Genomic DNA, 21,977 nt, shown 5'->3' with positions numbered 1-21,977 from the left:
CTTCTGGGGTCAGCCAAGTGAGGCCTCTCTTCAAAAAAACTTTTCTGCTAAATGCCTATGAGAAATAATCTCTTAAATTTGAGTGCTGGGAGTGAAAGGCTGACAGGAGAAAGTTTGGTGTCTTCTATGTGTAAACTAGCAGTGGGTGGGAAAGTGTAAACTGTTTTTCCTCCCCGGCTTCCTCTGCCCTATGGACCTCCCTTTTGTTTGAGGGAAGATCACAAAGCCACTGCAGGATCCCAGCAGCATGAAGGATTTGGGAAAAAAAAAAAGGACATCTTGCTGAAAGGGGCAGTACTTTATTTCCTATTTGTCTGGTTTTTTTCTATTTGTCTTATTTCCTATTTGTCCTATTTGGACTTTAATGCCAAGCTATATGAATGCCTCCTGGTTTAATGTGTTTATTTTCATGTCACAGTAAGTGAAGGTGAGAGTATTTATCTTCATTTCCAGGTGCAGAACCAAGGCACTGTGACACATTCAAAGTTACCCAGGTGGACTAAGGAGTTGGTATCTCTAATCCTAGATTAGGCAGCAGCTACTCAGCCTTTTTGCCTTGTTGGTCCTTGCAAGAGAAATTCAGCTGATTTCCTCTTAAGCATTAGCAGGCTCTGTCAGCTTCCATACTGTCTTGGGAAGCTTTGTGTAATCTTGCCATGAAAGTCTTTGATGGGTACATTCTTTGTTTCCATACTAACACTTCAAGGTCTATCACTGCAAGGAAAAGGGCAAGACTTCCTTTTTTAATAGAAATGAAAAATTAGATCTCTAGCAATCTTTTGACCTCTACTAAAACTTCCTGGAGCCAGCAGGCCCTAATGTTCCCAATTAAAAATTTAAAGTTAGACTTTAATCAACAAAATTTTAGAGCTGTAATTAGGGAAGTTTATAAAACCAATTTCTATTTCTCTTTGATTAAGGACTTTCTTTTTAGTAACTGACCTTTTACTTTTGATTAAATACAGTAGCATTCAAAATGTGTTTTGTTCAGGTCTTGAGTGTGACAAGGAGATATGAGATTAAAAATGGATTTTAAATTACGCAGCTAAAATACATAAAATATTTACAGAAGCAAATTACTTTGTTTCATGTCACTAGATTTTTGTGTGTGTGGTAAAGGGCACCAAGATGTTAACTTCATAAAAAGTTGAAGAGAATATTTTCATTTGAAAGGGACCTACAATGATGATCTAGTCCAACTACCTGACTTCTTCAGGGCTGACCAGAAATTAAAGCATGTTGTTAAAGGCCTTGTCCAAATGCCTCTTGAACACTGACAGCCTTGAGCCATCAACCACCTCTCTTGGAAGCCTGTTCCAGTGTCAGACCACACTCTTGGTAAAGAAGTGCTTCCTGATGAGGCTTGGAATCTTGGAAAAGCCTTATCCACTTCATTTCAAAATGAAGTTTTAAAACTGGTAAGCTTTAGAGTGGATAGATTTTAGGTGGGAGAGTTTCAATCCACTAATGAAAAGTTTCCCCCATAAATAGATAGGGTGTGGCTAATGTTGTCCCATGTTATTAGCAACTATTTCCAAATAGTTCCAGTGTTTGGTAATGCTTGGCTTGTCTGGTCATTCCTACTTGGTACCACAGGAGAAAATGATGGAGACATAGGGAAGAGGGCAGCCAGGGGCAGCAATAGAAATTTGATTTCTTCACCTTAATTTCTCTCTGTCACTCTTCCTCCAGCCTGGGTTGGGACTACTGAATTTCAACAGCAGGGCCAATGACCTGGAGCCAGAATATCCAGACTTCTTTTCCAGGGAGTGAAGGAGAATCATACAATTTTTCATTTGTAGTTCTGCCTCACACTTTTTTTTTTTTTTTTTTTTTTTGTCTGTAAAAAGCGATGTCTATAAAGGAACTATGTATGCTGCAGAGAAAATTAGGTGTTTTGTGTTTCCTGTTGGTGGGAAAATAAAATTTTCCCCTCCTCGTGCTTGTTGACATTGTGTGCTCTGTTGTGTGGCTCAGATCTCTGCCATGCTGCATCCCCTTACTGCAAGGGCTGCTCCTGGCCTCCAGATGCATTACAGAAGATCCTGTGCCTCCCAAAGTCCTGTGTTGTATCTGTCAGTCCTCTCTGGATGTCTTTGTAGTCTCTGAAGTGATGCTGAACACTTGCATTGTTTCACTCATATCTGGTGATTTGCAGTGTCTTTTATAGAGAGTTCCCTCTTGAGACAGAAATAACCTGAAGCTTTTTAAACTGGTTTGTATGGCCCTGCACCTGAGGGACAGGGCTAGGGAGATGGGTCGTAGCACTCAGGTTTTCTCTTCTTGTCACCTGTGGAGGGAAAGCCACAAACCCCACTTGTGCATGACTCAGATGTGGCATAAAAAGAGTGTGTGATTGCTGACTGGCATTATCCTGCAGGGTGCCCTGTCACTGAAAATCGTGGAAGCTTTCCACAGGGAGACTGTAATTTTCCTGTGGAGATACTGTACTTGGGTGATTTTCTTTGTTCCTTTAAGATACTGGAAATATAAAAGGGGAAGGGAACTTTACATTGTGGCTTGTGTCAACTCAACATCTTACTGTTTAAATCCTTGTGCTGAGTGCCCATTATGGATGCTGCAGGGACGGAGGGGAAAAGCTGCTGTAAGTGCAGTAGTGATAATTGACCCACTTAAGAGAGCTGCTCTAATTTTGCACATTACAGCATCCTGGAAATTCAGATAAGAATGCTGATCTCTCCAGCTAATAGGATTTCTAAATATATCATCCAAAAGAAGCAGGAGAACTGTAATTTTGTGTGTGTGTGTTCAGACTTAATGTTTTGTTTAAGAACTGCACACTCAGAAAATCTGCTTTTCTGTTACCAACTCGGGATAAAATAGTATTTGACCTCTGCTGCTGGCAAGGGGAGACCTGATCCTTTCCCATGGAATTCACTGTGGAAATTCTCACCAGCTTTTGTGTGGAGGAGTGACCAACTTTTTTCCCCTCAGCATGCTGGTACCCAGCAGGTGACTCAAATTGTCAGTTTTTCCATAAAGCAGCATTAAACAAAGTATCTGTAGAGACAGAGGGGACAGGGTCACAAGATGGCCTATCAAGATTACAGATTTTGGCTGGGTTTGGTAGCTTTGTTATTTGTTTTCCTCATTTAAGGGAAATTTTGAGCAGTAAAAGTCAAAATAGACTTCTTGTGAAATGTAGCTGCAGAAATACATCATTGCTTAGAAAAGGGTGTTTCAAGTCTCTCTAGGCAACTCTTTTTCAAAGCACATGGATGGGTATGGTGGCTGAAAACCATGGGGTTTGCTCTCAATAAAGCAATTGCACGTAGATTGGTTTAATTTTGAAGATCCTTTGCCATTGCCCATTGTGCTTTTCTATATTGGGACAAAACCAGTGGTCATGGTCCCTCTTTGAATGGAAGGAACAGGCTTTATTCTGTAGGCTTATGGACTAGGTCCACTGAACATTATAGGCTTCAATTTTATTATGGGCAGGTAGAAGAAACATCAGTTGTTTGGCAGTCCTGTGCTCTGTCACCAGGTTGGGCCTTGTGTAACACAGAAATACTTAACAGCAGACACATCTGAGCCAGCTTGTTAATGTGTGTAATAGTGGTCTATAACTGCCTGCAGAAAAATAATAATTACTAAAATTCATTGCATAGTCTGTCCTCCTAGTAATTAGGTTCCAATTTGGGGTTCCTGAACTAATGAGACATTCTCATGGTAAAGGTAAAAGAAGGAAAGAAACAGAAGCGAGCAACAGGAGAGCTCTGAAGGCACCAGGAATACCAGGATAAAAATAAAAAGGGGCAGCCCTTACCAGCAGCACTGAGAGGGGATGAGGCTTTGAAACATGGTGACAGAGACATGGGAACTAATGAGTGGAGTGAAGGCAAGACAAGTTCTGGGTGATGGATGAGGGGAGGGAAATGTGATGGCAGAGAGGCCTCCTTCCAGTGAAATAAGTACAAAGGAGGGGTGATAAGAAAGGGGATCACACCTCTGATGTCTTTGACCTTGAGTGATCCTTGCATACTTGTGAAAATAAATATTTAACAATCTTCTTAAAGCTTGTTTCAAAGAGGAAATGATTAGGTTGGCTCTCTGCTTAATTCCAAAGTGTTATCTCTGCATCTGATTTTTGGTGCTTATGTCAGCAAGACCAGCGTTAGGACTGGGTGGTGTTTTGACCTTATGGAGCTCATATGTTGCAAACACTGGCTAAATAAAAAAACAGTGGGGTGCAGCTGGTCATTGTGGAGCACATACTTGCTTTTGTCAGAGGATATGGTGGATGTGATGTGGGGTGTGGAGGACACGCTTCCCCTTCCTCCCATGCGTGCCCATCCCCCTTAAGAAAAGAAAAAAGAAAACAAAAAAGTGTTATCTGATGGTTTGTTTAAATAAATCCTGGTAGCAAACATGATCAATTATGGTTGATGGTTTTGATCTGGTCACTGAAAAATATTCCTGGTTGCAGCCATCACTAATGTTTTCTGCATTTTAATACTTTAGAAGTCAATTAGAAAATTAAATGCTCTCCTTCATTTAAATAATTTTGAAGATTGAGTATTTGCATTTTAATGCAGTAAGAATGATGTCTTAGAAGACAAATTAATATTATTAAATACTTTAATTAAGATCAGTAATGCAAAATAGGATGAATAAAAACCAGTGCATTGAGACCTATGAGCACTTCTGTGCTTGCTGTCTGCAAATATTATTTTTGCTCAAGGTCTTCTAATACTGTGTCCACTTTCATTGTATTCTTAAGTCTTATGCAGCTCGTTTTTTTAGCTTGTGGTTTTTTGATGTTATAAGAACAAAGTGAAGGTATATCAGAGAAACGAGATGTGGAAAAATGAGATTAATTCTTGTACTTGTCCTGTCCTCATATGTCAGAAGTGCTCTTGTTAATGATTTCTTACATCCTAATAAAGTCTAAGCATTTTTAAAATTAGTAAAAGTACTTCTCAAGAGCTGTCTTATTTTTGAGATGTTTGTCACTAGGATTCTGTTTGTGTGACAGTCTTTGTACTCAAACTTGGAAATGCTTCTCCATGAAAGAGTGTTAGCATTTTGTGATCTCATGCCAAGTAAAACAATGAGCTGAGCCTCTTCTAACCTTTTCACTGTTAGCCTACCTTTATGGCAGACCTGTGTCCTTCCTTGAAGGCAAGAGAAAATGTCTTTTAGGTTTAACTGCTGGACTGGCTCACTGTTGTTTTAAGTACTAATGATGCAATACTTGATCACATGGTGGTATATCTGCTATTCTTCCCTGTTTGAGAGAGAGAATAATCTTTCCATCTTAACCAGTTTCAACTGTTTGGAAAAATAGGAGCCTTAGATGTACCCAAAACAACCAAAACCTTGATTCCTTCCAGAGCTTTCCTTTTGAAGCCAAATGTTTCCCTTGCCTTCTTTATTTTGACTTGCTAATTGGAAATAAGATAATGTGTGCTTTGATGCTTGTTTATTGTGTATTTTATTTAGATTATATCCTTTAAACACTTGACAATAAAACATAAATTGCAGAACTCTCATCTTTAGATCAGTTGTAAATGAATCATTTAAGTTTCCAACATCCTTCCAGTCTGGGAGCAATGCAGTAGACTCAGTGATGTTTTGACTGTATGTGTTGGTAAAGTGCTGTGAGATCTGCTAATCAGTATTTTTAAATGGAGATATGTAAGTGTTTGTTCATTGAAAGAGCAGCTTGTCTGCCAAAAATAAAGTCTTAGCTTATGCCTCGACAGGGAGCAGCAATCAGGGTGCTCTTCAGATATCTTTTGTATTGGTAAGCAGGGAGGGATGGTGAACAGTGTATTTTATGTTGCCATATATGAACTACTCATTTTGAAAGAGATGAAGTATATAGATTGAAAAATATCCTTTTAATGTGGACCAAAAAATGTCTAACTTAAGCAATAATCCTTTTAGTATGAAGAGAAACCTGTGCATTAAAAATGCACATCCAGCAACGTGACATGTACTAACTGAAGTGTTAAAGTCTTTATTACATAAAAAGCCAGATCTCCAAACATTGCTTCTTAGTGTGAGGAGAATTTCTCACTTTATCTGTTTTACAATATTTTTCTTTCTATAATTGATGCTTTCAACTTTTTATTGTGTGTGTAGAGAGCGTTTTGGCCTTCTGTTTTGCAAGGGGAAACTGAGTTGTTATTTCAGGTACTGTAACGGGCAGCAAAATCCTAGGACAGACAAAGAGCTGGTGTGTCAAGTAAGACTGCAGAAAACTTGAGAGGTTACCTAAACCTAGTATTTTCTGAGAAAGCACCACTGTGTTTCTTGCATTGCAGAGATTTTCTGCAAGCTAACTTGCATGAAAAATATTTTTTTTTCTTCCTTCCTAATGAAGCTGTCACTTCAGAGTAATAAAGTTCTGCCTACTTAGCTCCTAATTGTGAAATGCTTTTCTGTGACTTTTCCTGTTGGGCAAAAGAGCAGGGCTGCCTGAATTGAGAATATTCCTTTATACATTTGCCATTGAAATTACCAGTGGGCCATCCTTGATTTCCAGGGAAATGAGGAAAGAAACCTGAAATAATTGTAAGTCATTACTGAAGAAGTCTTCTAAAGAAACATCTGGAGGTTTCAGCTGCTGTGTCTCTGGTACCTGAAATCAGAGAATGCTCTATTCTGTACGTATCTGGAGTTGAAAGTTTGGTTTTCCCACATGATTACTGTTAACTTCTGCAGAATCTAGGTTGACTTTTCTATGTGAAAATTTCTGGTACTTAAAGAATCAGTCTGTTTAGAAAATGCAACAGATGGACAGCATCTGTGGTGCTGTCTCTAAGGGACTCCCAAATCACTGCATTCTTGTCACATCTGGAGGACTCAGTTCACTGCCAGTAATTATTTCCAGCACATATTCAGATCATAGATTTTTCAGTTGAAAAATATTTTTGTATTCGTTATCTTCTACCTAGATTCTAAGCTCTGACTATGGCAGAGGAAACCAACTCAAGTATTGGTTGCTGCTGTACTCATTCCTCAGTTTTTCAACTAGTGGCTTCAGTGTCTTAGCTGTTTCTCATAGTAACTCAATGATGAAACAAGAGAGTGCTCCAGTTTTGGGGTTTTGCTGATAATGTTGGCAGCCCTCCAAGCAGAGCTGTAAACTGGTCACTGTCCTCCTGTTGCAACTGGAGAGGTTGGAAGCACCATCAGGAGCCAAAAATATTGGCTGAGAGATAGTATCCAAAACATGAGAACAGCATCAAAAAAGAAGCTGCAAAAAACAGTAGCTTGAGAGAAGTGTTTCATCATAATGGTCCTTCCTACTGACAGGTTCTAGGATGAGAGGAAGGAGAATACAGAGCATTTCCACCAGCTCTCCAACAGTCAGGAGGTGTGATACACACAGAGAAATATTTAAACAGGAAATGTATCTGAAGGTGATGAAATATGAAGGAGACAACCCAGAAGGCCTGTGTCCCATGTAGGATCGTAGAATAATTTAGATTGGAAGCAGCCTCTGGAAACCAGCTTTACAGTTCTCCTCTCATGTCCTCAGTAGATAGCTGTTATCCTGCTCTGGCTGAGTGTTGGTTGTCTCTAGCAATGAACAGTCAATCTCTCTGGATTTTATTACCTTCATGGCAAAGATTTTTTGTTTTCCTAATACCTAGTCAGATTTTCTCTTGCTGCAACTTGTGTCTGATGGCTTTTGTTCTGTCTGTGTGTCTGGAGAGAAGTTGGCTTCATATTGTCTATACCCACTCATTAAATGGTTAAGACAGCATTAGATATTCCCTAAAGCTGAATGAGCTCCAAGCTTTCATCTTTTCTTCATAAATTACATGTTGCAGCCTCTCAGAGGCCCTCCACTGCAGTCGCTCCAGATTATTTGAAGTTGTATTTCAGAACCTAGACCTGAACATAGCTCACCATGTATAGTCTCCTAGGTATTGAATAGGGCTGCACCTTTGCCCATGCAGCTCTGAATGTGTTCAGCCTTTCTTGATGCAAGAGCATGCTGCTGACTGCTGCTCAGCTCATCCTTGGAGATCTCCAGCTCCTTTGTGCAAACTGTTCCTTAGCTCATCAGTCCCATCCTATACCTATATAAATTATATAGTCCCACCTTGGCACTATAACAAGGAGTTATTCTGTCTCAGGCGTGAGACTCTTCAAGAAGTTCAGAGACACATGCAGCTCCTGTCAGCCCAGTTTTCCAACTTGATAAGATCCCTCTGAATGGCAGCCCCACCTTCTGATGTATTGACTGCTCCCCCAGCTTGGTATCATCTGCATACCTGCCTAGGGTGCCTTCTGCCTTCCTGTCTCTCTGCTAATTGAGACAGCATTGCCCCTGAGGGATCCCTGTAGTACCTGTCTGCTACTTGCACTTTGTGCTATTAATCACTGCCCTTCAAACTTGGCAGTCCAGCCAATTTGTGCTTACCTTCTAGGCAAGCCAGCTGAACCATGATGTTTCAACACTTTGGCTTTGAGAACACCAGGGCAGACCATTCCTTCAGCTTTGCTTAAGTCACAGTAAGCATCATTCACCTCTGTGCCAGTTTCCCCCAAGCCTGTGTTGGTTCAGGTGCCACGTAAAACTGATGGGTAGGTGACATTTTGGCCAAAGGTGCAGCTGAATTGTGTTTTGACTTAGCAGTTTAAGTGCTTAGATAATGGTCTGTACAGGTAATTTCTCTTTGCTCAGAGTCCAGAGTGATCCATCTTCCAATGAATGACCCAATGACAGGTGCTCATTGATTATTTTATTATTTTTAGTGCTGGTCCCTCTTCTTGACTTGCAGAAAACCCAGATTCACTTCTGTAAGGAGAGTTAAAAGCCAAGAGGGCAGTCAGGGCTGAACCTGGCCTGTGTTCCTTTTGAAGCTCTTGTTGCTGTGCAATCTGAAACTCAAGAATTACAGGGCCAGGAGAAGAGCAAACACATGGAGGGTTTTGTAGGTGAATGGCCAGGCTTTGAGAGGGAGTATACCTGGTTTAGCTTCTTTCAGGTTATTTCTATGTGTTTCTTTTTTTTTTTTTCCTGATGTATTTATTATATAGTATAATGCCTTAACACGCAAACAGTTCTAGCAGCAGGACTGTACCTCCCTTTTGCTGCTTCATCACTGAGGGTCCCAGTGATGGGAGTGTAGAATTATAGTGTTTTATTGAGAAGGTAAATATTTCAATCCCCATCTTCTGGCTGGTGAAACTGGGGAACAGAAAGGAAGCAAAATGCTCATCCAAGCAGTAATACGATGCGGATATGTTTGTGTCCCATGTGCGTCTATGCCTCATACAGTCATATGATGACTCCCACAATCTAAGAGGCCTGTTCTGCAAATTACTGATTTTTCTAAGACCCTGAAATACATTTTTCCAAGTATATTGGCTAAACCACATGGAACTTTTAGCTAAAATTGTGAAGAATAGCAAGTTCAGCAAGCTTACTAACTCTGGTGCTGTACTGAACTTCTTATCAAAATCCTAGGCTGAATTTGTAAGTCTCATTGGTGGGGTAAAAAAATTTATAATTTTTTGAAAGCTTAGCAAATACGAGACAATCAGGGAGCAGCTGTAAACATGAGACCCACAATAGAAATCTCTGTTGTTGTTCAGAGCAGAGATGTATTTTAGGATCTTGCAGTCAGCACACCATAAAATGGTATTTGAAATTATGCTGCTTGGTTACAATAAAACTGCTGCAAGACTGTGTGAAAGGAGTCTAAGCAGATCTTTCCTAGCATATCACTGGCAGTTTTGACTTTCCCAGAGGCAGATGATATGTACATCATTACTGATTTATTTTTTTTTCTCCCATGGAGGATTCCAGCAGCTGAGATAAGTTTACAGTCTCTTAAAACTGATAATGAAAGAGCAGTCTCTGCTGTAAGAGAGACACAAGATAACTGCTTGCCATTGCTACAGCATTCAGAAGAAGATAATACAGGGAAAAAAGTTTAAAATTACATTTCAGAAAAATATTCCTCATTTTCCTTCTTGATTAAATCCATTTAATGAAGGTTGTTAACTTTTAAGAACATAAATGCCATTTGCAAGTAAAGTGACTCCAGTGTGTTCAGAAACTGATGCTGTGCAATATTGTCTTGCAATGCTTTGGGAATTCCCAATTAAGTGAAGTAAATATTGAGAATAGTGCCAACAGAATTGCAGTATCTGTGACAAGTGCAGAATTACAACAGATTGCTTACCCAAGACCTGAGTTTTCAGTGGGGTATCAGTATGTGTATTCTGGCCCCTTCAATACCCTCCTTCCCCCCCCTCCACCTTTCCTCAATAAAGGGTTTTCCTTTTGCTCCTTAAGGATCCTGTCATAAAGATGAATAACCAGTAAACAAGGAGTTGACACTTGCTTTATCATTTTAAACACTGAGAATAGATATGTATATTTATGAAGTTATTTTAGAGCAAACTGATGCAAAATTGAATTAAATGTTAAACTGAATAAAGGAATGCTAAGTTATTCTAGGAGCTTCTTGCGTTGTGTTTTGGTTAATGGAAGTGTGAAAATTAGGACTGGCATATTTGAAAGAAGTGGCTCTATCTGCAATATAAATGGTGTCTGTTCTCAGTGTCAGGTACTCAGGGTGTCACTTGGCTATTAAGCCCTTTTTGCCTGTTTTGGGCAGGTGGGCAAACTTCTGTGTTGATTTGCAAATCATAAACCCACTAATTATATCAGGACATTGCATTAAGACAGGATGTAGCTGGGGTCTTTCAAAGGCAGGGACATGGTCTGAAAAATAGCTATTGACCATATAGTAAACTACAGGAACATTACAGCAGAAGCACATTTAAAAGCTTGTTTCTCTGACCTTTTGGAGGGACTAGGGCAACATCTGGAGGGACCCTGAGTTAAAATGTGTGTTATTATAGTGAGATAATTCAAAGATTCCAGAGTATTTTACCAAGGAAGGGGCAACTGTTGTCTTCATTATAAAGATCTGTAGAAGGATGAAGTGTTTCTTGCAGGGCAGAGGCAAAGATGGAAACAGAAGCCCAGTGTACTGAGGCACAGCCTAGTGTTTGTTTTCTGGGGGAAAACTGATTCCAAAGGAGAAGCACTTATTTCCCACCTTTTCACACAGGTGAAATGGAAGGGTATCAAATGCTCATGACTGTATTTTCCCCACTCAATAGATGATCTGTAGGATTTATTCTAATAATTGAACTCTCCAAAAAGTTAGCCATCTTAAAGTCTCAGATATCATTCTTCCCTGCCATGAGAACTCCTCCCTCAATCTGCTGTTTTACACTTGTTCAAGGACCAAATTTAATCTTTTTCTACGGGCAAGTTTTCAAGACATAAATTTGTTTTAAATTGAAAATCCAGTATATTATGTCCTTGAAAGGGAATGTGTTGAGAATTGTATCCATTTCAAAAGATGATGCATCACCTGTGTCTAGTGTTGAAAAGTATTTAAAACTGATACTTGTTAAGCTAGTAAAGCTATTGAGCTATTGAAGTTTTTTTTACTGTTTGTAGCTAAAAGTAATCTCTTTGTTGTGCATTGCTGTGAAGTAGAAGTGAAGACATGATTGCATATTGTGTCCTGTGCACAGGTTGGTAAATTCAGACGTGCTCATTTAGTTACTTGTATTTGTTACCATATCCTAAAATACCTGGCTAACTGCCCGAGGAGGTAATGTGAGTTTTCTACTCCTATACTGCTAAATAAGACTTCCTTGAATATTCATACAGCAGCACTCTAAAGTGTAGCCTGTGCTAGATGCATTCATCTTTATTTGGTAAAATGTGTTATTAATAAATCAGTTGGGATAAGCTGCTGTTTTTATGAACCAGAAGGCAAGCCTCTTTTAGAAAATGTAATTTGCTTTAATAAAAACCAAATTGTGTATACCTCTATGCTGTTATGACTTCTGTAGGTTTCTGGTACAGTGAACATGTAGAAATTTTTTTGTATATTTAGTGTAGTCATTTCCTAAAGTGAAAGCAGTTGAGGATTTTTCAGCCCATCAATGCAGTGCATCAATTTAGCTCCGTGCTTTGCTAGTAATAAAACCAGACTCCTTTGAGGAGTTCAGCCAGTATTAAAGTGTGTTGTACTGATTTCCAAGCACTGCTGATAAACTAGTTTTCAGCTCCATGCAGTATTTAAGTTCTTTAACAAGGACAAGTGACAGGGGAAGTTACTATGCATTACAGCAATGCCTTGAATCAAACTTGGTTAGATTTACCACAAGACTGGTAATGAAACAGTTTGGTAGGATTTGCCAAAGTGTTGCTCAGCCGTGCCCCAGGAGAGAGCCAGAATAAAATGGTGTAGGTGTGAGGGAGGGTGGGCAAGCAGAGAGCTCTCCTGCTGAGGTGAGCCTTTCTGATCAGCAGGAACACACCATTAGGGGCAAAGCTATTCCTATCCTGCCTGCTTTCTAGGTACAAGGGCTCCCTTTGGTGCATGGCAAGAAGTGGCCAGTTCAAATAATGAAAGAGGTTTCTACAGGTATGTGCCTACAGGCATCTGATCCAGAAGGGCTTATTCTGTTATTGTGTTACATGACATATGCTGATATGATTCCCTTTGAGAAAGGGAAACTTAACACATCCTACCCCTGGACTTCTCACCAAAGGCTATTAAGGACTCAGCAGCCTCACAGTGGCAGGGATGTTTGTTTTTGAAGCTGTAAAATTAAGGCCCCAGTGTAAGAAACTTTCTGCTAAATGACTGGGACTGTTTTAAGTTTAAGATACTGGATGATGCCTATGCATGGATAAATCAATTTCACTGATACTGGCAGAAAGGAGCATCTGAGTTCCTGTGTCCCAGCGTTGGGTACAGCAGCTGCTGCACTCCGGTCCCAGCAGAGGTCTCTGAGATAATTCTCTGAGGAGCACTTAATACCAGCACATTAGACTCAGTATGGGCATGAAAGCAAAGTTGTAACGCTTGGCTTCCAGCATGGAAAATGTAAAACACTCTGTATCTACAGAATTTGGTTTTGTTCTGGTTTAATTGAGCACAGTAATGCTACTTTTAGAAAAAAATATAGCTGGATGTTTACTGTGAGTAAGCCAGAGCAGTGCTCTGATGAACTTTTACACAGGAACTGTGCATGTTCTTAAAACAAGGAAGGCGTTATCGGTTTTATAAGATTTTGGTCTACTATAAAGCAGTTATTCTTCAGGCTTTGGCTCCTTATTTGTTTTAAGGTTTCTCTTTCAGATAAGGTAGGGCTTTGTTTTGGAGCAAGCTGGGCGGAACTCAGCAAACTGTTACTTTTTCAAGAGAAATTTGAGAAGGTGGGATGGGTGACTGAGATACCGTCTCAGGCTTTAGTTTTGATGAATGCTTTAAGCTGCTGCGAGCTGGCACAGCTTCAGAAAAAAGTCATCTTGCTTTGCCCTTGCCTGCTCAGTCCTCCCCCAGTCCATCCCCGGCCTTCTATCAGCCCAGGTGTTTGTGCCTGTGAAATAGGGAATTAATCCAGTTAAAAACGGGGTAAAAATAGAAGGAAAAAAAATACTTATTTTTCCTCCCCCAGTCCTTCCCTGGCCTTCTATCAGCCCAGGTGTTTGTGCCTGTGAAATAGGGAATTAATCCAGCTGAAAATAGGGGGTAAAAATAGAAGAAAAAAAAATACTTATTTTGGATGTTGCCCTAGGCTCGTTTGCCATGTTCCTGCACAAATAGCAGCCAAAGGAAGAGAGTGGTGATGGCCAGAATCAAACCATTTTGGGGCAGACTGAGATTGTTCTGTTCATTCATGCTGGTGTAAAGTGCCAAGCAAACCACAGCTCTAGTACATAATTTTAATTTTTTTTTTTCTTATGTATCTTTCCAAACTCTTCAGTTTGGAGTTTTCTGACAAGCAGAGTGGGCAGCTCATGACAGTGCTGGTTTTCCTTTGCCTCTTCTGAGGAGGCAGGGATTTTTTTCTCTGCTCCTGGGTTCTGCTGCTTCTCTCTCTGAGCCAGCTGCTGTGTTTCCCTGGGTGTGTGCTGCTGCTGTGCTGAATACCTCACTGACATCTCAGAGGAGTTCTTCCAAATCTCTGTCTCTTGGGTTTTGTGAAACGTTTCTTTCACTCTTGGTACAAGTGTTGTAACCTTTACACATTTTGTATACAGGGAAAAGAGAGACAACTGAACTCTAAGTCTACTTAATTTTTTACTCTTGGTGTCCTTCTTCCCAGCTGCTTTTTTTAATGCCCACTTGATTATCAAATGCTCACTCTGTGCAGATTTTTGGGCCATGAAATTTCATACCTGCTTCTGTGTTTGAACTCTTTTCAAACAGAATGTTTTCTTCAGTGAGTTTACTATTTACTTTTGTTTCTTTTCCCTTTGCGGCCTGAGCTTTGCTCCTTTCCTGGTGCCTCTCTCCCAGTCTTGTCTGCCAGCCCCACTGTTCTTTTAAGTTCTTCCTTAAACCTTGCTTCTCCTAGCAACCTCTCTTGTTTTCCCTCACCAACACTTGTTCAATTTACTGTTCAGGGTACAGGGTCTCTCCTTCTTGTTTGGCCACTGTTTTTGATTGTATCCAACTGTTACTTATACACGGTCACTTTATCCAGGTTGATGGTTAATCTTGTATCTCTCAAAATGTTTAAATTAATACTTACATTTTTCATTCTATACCTCAATTTTCTTTTCCCAAAGCAAATACACTAACTAGATTATCTTTCAGTATCTTAGTATGGATTATTTTTAATATTGTATCCATCTGGTATGTTGAATAATTGAGAGTTGACTATACATGCACTTTGTGACAAGAAATCATTTTTTATTTATTTTCATTTCACTTTTTTCCATGTTGTTGCTCCACGTTTGTAAATTTACATACAACTGTGTAAACACTTTGCTATATCCCAGAAAGGAATTTATTTACTTGAAGTCAGTATCACTGGGGACACAGCCTTGCCAGAGTCCTTTGAAGACAGACACAACTCTCCAAAGGGGCTGCCTTTTCAAAAGTGCTGATCAATCGCTGCATATTCAGCGAGCCTGGCGTGCTTTTGAAAACATCCCTCTGAGTGGGGCTGACTCTGAAGACAATTATTAAGAAGAGCTACAGCATTAATTTAGTAAAGACTGAACTGTATGTGCACTGGGGAGTCTGGAGGTTAATGTAGCTGGCAGGCTTGGATCCATCCCGTCTAACAGGCTGAGGCGCCAGCCAGCAGCCTGCGTGCCCTAGAATTTGTCTGCAGTCGCTGGAGGCAGAAGAAGTGAGAAGTGGTGTCAGAGGCTAATTCAGATCTTAGGTGAGCCAGAAAGCTCCACTCCTAACCTGTCCAGTTAACACCATGAGATGAAGCAGGCTGAATGCAGCCCACAGTGCCTGTCTTGTTTCTTAATAACCTGCCCAGGTGGTTGTGCGCTGCTGAATTTCTGCTGTGAACTTTGTCTTCAGTGTGAAGATAGAGGTGTTGCATGTGCTGAAAGGGAATTGCTAGAGAAACATCCTCCTTTATCTGGGGAAGGAATACAGCACCACCGCTTTTTGCCCCAAATCGGGGATTTTAGAATAGAGAATATAGAAAAATACAGTTTCGTGAAGTAGAGATGTGCAGCTGTCTGCAAAGAAGGAAAAAAAAACAAACCACAGACCAAAATGCAGTTAATTTTTTGCTCATGCATTATTCTACATATATAAATAAAGATGGCTTTTTATGAAAATGGCATTTTTGCTTACCAGTTTGTTTTGTTAAATGCTGATTTTTTTTGTACACTTGAGTGCAACCTGTGATGTGTGGTCTTATTTGCCCCAAAACTGCAAACCTCAGGAACTTGGAAGCTGGCTCTGTAGGATTTCAGCTTCACAGCAAAGCTTTTATTAGTTATCAAAAATGAATTTTCTACAAAATAATTGGGTTTGGTTATTATTTTCTAATCATTTTAGTTCACTGTCATTTCAAAGAGAAATGTTTACTTTAAACAATTACTGCTGTCATTCAACCTTAATTAATTGCTAATTTAAATGGTGAAAGTTTGTAAAGCAGCAGAGATACAATAGCAAGACATAATCAGAAAGCACTTGGCATATGAAAATATGGAAAAGGAAGTTTGTGAATTGGGTGTTGAACTGAAAGGTGAAAACTGGGTTCAAGGCCAGCCAAATGATGCCACTAGTTTTTTTTACCCTGATATTACTCCATTTCTATGTCCACCCTCTCTTTTCTGTTATCTCCATGTATTTTTTATTGTAAGTGCTTCTGGGAAGTTCACATCTTTTATATAGATTATACAGAACCATAACACTGAAATTGCATATATTTCATTTAGAACTTGAGAAAAAAATATTATAATATTTAGTATTTTCCTTGTTTTTCAGTCAGTCTTCTTATTAAGCTTTGCATTTTTGTTTGCAGTTGGCTAAACTGCTCTTGTTGAGTACAGAGAGGGACTTAATGTTTATATTTTTTATATATCTAAAGGATCTGTTTTTAGGTTTTGTTAGAAACAAAGCTTAACCTTTTTTCAGTTGAAGCAAAGTTTATCTTTGATTAATGTGCAGCATGGCTCATGAATGGCAAATTTCTGATGAGTGTCTTGTAGTCATGATTCCTTAGCATTAGTCCTCTTTCTGTGGTATGGCTGATTTTGTAGTAATCTTGTAAAAATAAGTAAAAGAAGTTCTGAGGATAGCTTATGAAAACTAACTAACTACAGGAAACACTTTGTCTTCTCTCTGCTGTTCATATGTGCCCCTATCTCCCAGATGTCAGGCTACTAGTGGAAGCATTTTGATACTGTAGCATGAAATAATCTGTTTGAAGGTTTCCTGATTATTGTAGACTATCAGACACTAAAATAAAGATTTATTAATTTTAACTTATTTTTTTAAAGCTGGGGGAATAGCTGTGTTGTAAATGATAGTTGTTATTTAAAAAGCATCTTAACAATTTATTCCTGTGTCTCTATATGTAACTTTGGCCAGTGGTGAGTTTGCCTCCTGCTAAATGTTAATATTGAAAACCAAGGAAGTTTTGCTGCATGTAAGTACTTGAAAACTGCTGGAATATGTGAAATGTTGGCCTATCTGCAGGACAAACACATGCTTGTTTTGGTATTGAGGGTTTTAGGTTTCCGGTACTATTAATTTAATCCTGAACTTTTGTTTCCTCTGGTGCTGAGAATGAGATCATTATTGCTGTGATTCATGGTGCTCTCACGTTATCCGCAGATTATGAGATTATAAAAGGCAGAAAAGAAGAACTCTGGCCACTTGGCCTGACCTCTTGCATTATGCTGGTCAAAGGATTCTCTTGAATTAAATATTTTGAAGTAAAGCCTTTGGACTTATCTGATTTTGATTTTAAAGTTTCTAATGATGGGCAGTCAATCTCATCTTTGTGAAGTTATCGTAAAAAATAAACAGAAATGGAGAAGTGGATTAATCTGCTCATGTTTTTGTTTTGTTTTTTTTTAACCAAGTCCAGTTGGGCTTATGCCCTGTTATTTTGTATGGGTATATCCACAATATCAGTAGCTTTCTATCCCTTTAGAACTTTTCCATGTGCTTGCAGTCTCTGTATGTAAAGTATCATTGTTTTCTTTCGGCTTCAAAGAAAACATTTATCTTATGATTGTATAATTTTTGAATACATATTAAGTATTATCTGTTGTTTTCAGCTGTTGTATGTTCTCCTGAACTGTTCCAACTTTGAACAGGAGTTTGAAAACAACTGCCTGTTTTTACAACTACTTCCTGCTGATAATTGTGCTCACAATATTCCCAGTAAAGGCCAACTCATTGCTACTGCACGACTTAGATTTCCCCTTTGCTTTTGCTTTGCTGTAGCAGCTACACATCTGATCAGGGAGAGTGAGTGCTGGGGGCTACCTTAAATGAAATCCAGAAATGCCACATTTTTACTGTAACCTTTGCTTACAGTTTCAGTGGACATTTGAACTAACTGCTCTAAGGAGCAAAGCAACTGTATGTTAAAGCATCTGCAGTGTAGTCTGGACCCTGCAAGTGAATTTTCCATATTCTTAACTCTAATATTGTGTTGTTACACATGCCTGCAGTACTCTGTTTCTTTTTACTTGGAGAAAAATTTATATATTTTTTTTCCTTACAGTAATAGAGCCTAAGCACTTCTAATGTGCTATTATGTTTAGTTCTTCAAGTGTTTTTTAACAATTTGAGGTGGATGAAGAGTTGTTTGGTATACAGATATCATTACTATAACTGTGAAATACCTAGGTGAGGAAAGTTACACTGGCTGATCTAGCATCTGGACTGGTTTCTTTGTCTCCTGTCTTCAGAGGCAGCAGGCAGACTCTGGGACCACTTGGTTGCTCTCTTTGGTGCTTCAGATACTAATGAGCTGCTCTTCCTATAGCTTTTTGTTGGTTTTCTTTGGTTTTGGTTTTAAGTTGTGATGAAATCTATCAGTGAAGAGTTAGAATTTTAGCTTATCTCATTGGTGAAGGTATCTCAGAGCATGGAATAAGAAGACACTTTAAGTCAGTAATGAGCTAGGAATATTTTCAGACCTATAATGTTTCTCAACTGTAAAACTGGTGTAGTGATTTCTTCCTCTGTCTGTTTGAGCTGACTCATATTATGATTCCTTGGCAATTTCAGTGTTAAAATTTTTTCCATTTTCTCCTTTCTCACTCCTTCGACCAAGAAACTGTGTCAAATTCAGTAATGCTTTGTGTAAGTTTCTGAGCTCTATATTTTACAAATTGTTTTTGTTACCAATTTCCTTATTGTGTTAACATTCCAAATTACTTTAATGTCTTGCATAGTAGCATGCATAAGGAATTCTGGATTTTTTTTTCCAGACATTGAGTTTTCAGCTAATTAAATATCCATCTTTGCCGGGTTTTTCTTATGCTAAAATTAACTTTCACCAAATAATATTAATATATTATAAATTTAAATGCAAACTAAGGATAGAAATGCTCAAGGACAAAAATTCTTAGTGAGACAAATGTTTATAAACTGATTGCATTATCTGACTCTATTCTATGGCTGATAATGTTCAGAAGAAGTGTGTACTGTATTACTCTGGCATGCTTTAGGAGTAACTTACACTAATACTTGCCTTACCATGATGGACTGAACTATACTGACATTTTGCCCTTTTTTAAAAAAAAATAAAAAGTACTGGGTTTCTTAATGCTGCTGGGTTTCTACATACACAGACTGACATAAACCCTCACCTGCATGCTTTCTTTGCTTCTCTCTTGCCTGCTCTCACACTTCACTTGGACACTCCTTTTAATGGTAAAACTGGAACCCTTTTACAACGTGTGAGCCACACCTGAGTAGCTGATAGGAGACTGCGTTTGTTACTTTGATAGAGTGAGGAAGCTACCTTTGCACCTTAAGCTTAATGGTGGTGTTTTGTTTGGGTTTTTTTTTTCTTTTTCCTTTATTGCTATGACAACTTATAAGTGTGCTTATTTATGTGGAAATTTTTAGTAGTTTTGGCTTGTTTTTAGCTGAGTTCCAACTGTATTTGTAATGGGTTGTAGTCTATGTATTTTTGTAGTAGCATAAGATGTGATGGACTAAGAACTCAAAGGTAATGGATTGTCTTGGTGAGAGAAGAGAGCAGAGAAGAGAGGCTTTCTTTTTGTAGCTCTTTGATAGGTCCTTATAGAAGAGGACACAGGAAACTTATTGCAATTTTCTTAGTTTGCTCTTCCATCTTTTTTTCTGGTATCCTGGGCCCCTAAGATGGCACAGGACACTTACCTGCTGCTTTGTTTTTCAATAAATAATAAGAGTAAGTACTTCAATAAGTAATAGGAGTATTCTGTCTTGCTGGTATTATTGCTTTTTGTTATCATTGGGTCTTTCTTGGACTGGAGTATGTGGTGAGTATTGCAGCACTCAAGGTGTTGGCTTGTTCTTCAAGACCATCACTCCACATATGCAACTTGTGCAGTGGGTGCTGGCAGGAATTTCTGGCAGAGTTCAGCTGTGGGCTGGCTGCTGGCTGTTATCAGCAATGGTACATCCAAGTAGCTAACTCACATTTGGTTGTTTTACTATTAAACCTGCGTTTATTTCTTTCCTTTTATTTTGGGTTGCAAAAGAAACTAAGAAACAGTGTCACATTCAACAAGCATGTATATTCCTTGACTTCTTCACAGACATGTTACTTGACCTCAGTGATCTTCTTCAGGTATAGTATCTTTGGTTTTTTTATTTGAAACTTTTTAGCTAATTGTTAAAGATTAATTTGAAACAAAGAGCTGTCACCGTGGGCTGCTTGGGGTGGTTTCATTTCTCAAAAAATTCTGAATTGGAAAAATCACTGGACTTGTAAATCTCAGCAATTGTTCAGTAAAATGAAATATAAAATATTTTTGCTTTTAACACTGCAAATATACCAAGGGTTGGTATGATCTCCTTTCATCAGGATTCAGAGTCACTGCAATGACACGGGCTCAGATGTTACACATTTCTAAAACAACACATGTTGAAGACAGAGGTAACGTTTTTGGTAGATAATACTGTGTAAATGGATTAGTGCACTACAGAGGTGTGGGGGGTTTTATAAAATATATTTTGAGAGAAATACATACTTGCTTTGTACATAGAAATGGAAAAATTTACTGGCATATGCTCCCTTACCCTCATTCTCCATGTTACAACTGTTTTACATACAATGTGAGTAGGTTAGTTGCATCTATTTTTGTCCTCCCAGCTGTCTTGGTAAATGGCATCCTCTGAAGACTATTTATTGCTTGAAGCAATCTGCTGGAATTGCAATAATCAAATGAATGTTTAGTTCTTAAAATTAGTAACTTTTTTCTCTTTTTCTAAACTCATACTGAATTACTTGATTACTTATAATAAAATTCTTCATATGTAGAATGGGACGTGTATTTCTTTCTAAACACAGGTGATTTTCATTAAGATTTTTATGAGCTAGAAAGATCATAGTGTTGTGATTTAATCCCAGACAGCAACTATTAACTCTATCCCAGCTGAATCCAGGACATATAGTAAGAAGAACAGTCACACAGTGTGAAGAGGAAGAGGTATTGTATCTGTAAAAGAAAAAAGGATGTATTGGCAGCAGGAACAGTCAAGAAAATTGAATTATTTTTTCCCTTCTGTACATTACAACCAGAAAAGGTGTTGAGATGAGGCATATGAGGATTAAAAGGTTAAAGAGGGGTAACTGAAGAGATGGGAGAGACAGAAATAGATTAGTAGCAGGGAAATAATACTCCCCACAAGGAGAAAAAATGCAAAATTTTAGTCTCATGGTCTGTATTTATGTATTTAACTGTGTGGAGACTTCTGGTGTGCTCTACTTTGTAGCTTCTTTAAGGTGAATATGAATAAACAGGAATCTTAAAGGTTATTCTTAACTGGAGTTAGCCAGAAAATCCTGTTAAAGGACTTAGAAATGAGTTTTTCTGGTCCTAGCTTGATTCTTCTCCCACTTTGAATTGTTTTTTGTTGTTTTTTTTTAAATGCAACCAAAACAAACAAACAAAAAAATCTTGATGGCAGAACATTTATGGCTCAGGCAGAAAAGTTCAGCACAATCTGCATTAGATCAGCCTTTACCCACAGATTGGTGTGATTGTGTGCCTGAAAAAGAAAAGCAATTAGCTCATTAGATGGTACTACAATACCTTGAAGTGCCTTTTTTTTTCCCCAAGTACAGCTCTTCCATCCTGAACTTGGGTTATGAGCATCATTAAAGAAAGAAAGGTTGCTAACAGTAGTAGTAGGGGCAGTGTTGGGTTTTTTTTCCAAAATATTTAACTTGTTCAGCCTTATCTGTGTAAAATAGGTCACACTGATTCAGGTAGTTGTTTTTCTTGGTAAAATGAGATACGTGTCTATTTTATATCAGAAAAAAATCACATCTGAAAATCTAAGAAACAAACTACTGCAGACCTTCCCCAACTCTAGTTTAGATGCTTCTAGCAAATGTTGAGGTGTTTTCTTCAACATTTTCTATTTGATGCAGCTTAGTTGCTGCAAGAAATGAAGTGAACTGCAGGGCTCCTAATCATCTGACTGCAGGATTTTTTTCAAGAA

The 21,977-nt window shown here is 38.6% G+C and overlaps 1 protein-coding gene across 1 annotated transcript in view; it reads left to right on the top strand.

The window, feature by feature from the left end:
* Positions 1-21,977, top strand: part of BRF1 (BRF1 RNA polymerase III transcription initiation factor subunit) — a 168,363-nt gene that overhangs the window by 47,511 nt on the left and 98,875 nt on the right. Inside the window, 1 exon segment of the mRNA XM_030451588.1 lies at positions 20,066-20,097. Coding sequence (XP_030307448.1) covers positions 20,066-20,097 — 32 coding nt within the window.

Source organism: Calypte anna, chromosome 5A (genome assembly GCF_003957555.1).
Source record: "Calypte anna isolate BGI_N300 chromosome 5A, bCalAnn1_v1.p, whole genome shotgun sequence".
Lineage (NCBI taxonomy): Eukaryota > Metazoa > Chordata > Aves > Apodiformes > Trochilidae > Calypte > Calypte anna.
The sequence above is the reverse complement of the archived record's forward strand: the minus strand, read 5'-3'. Positions and strand labels throughout refer to the sequence as shown.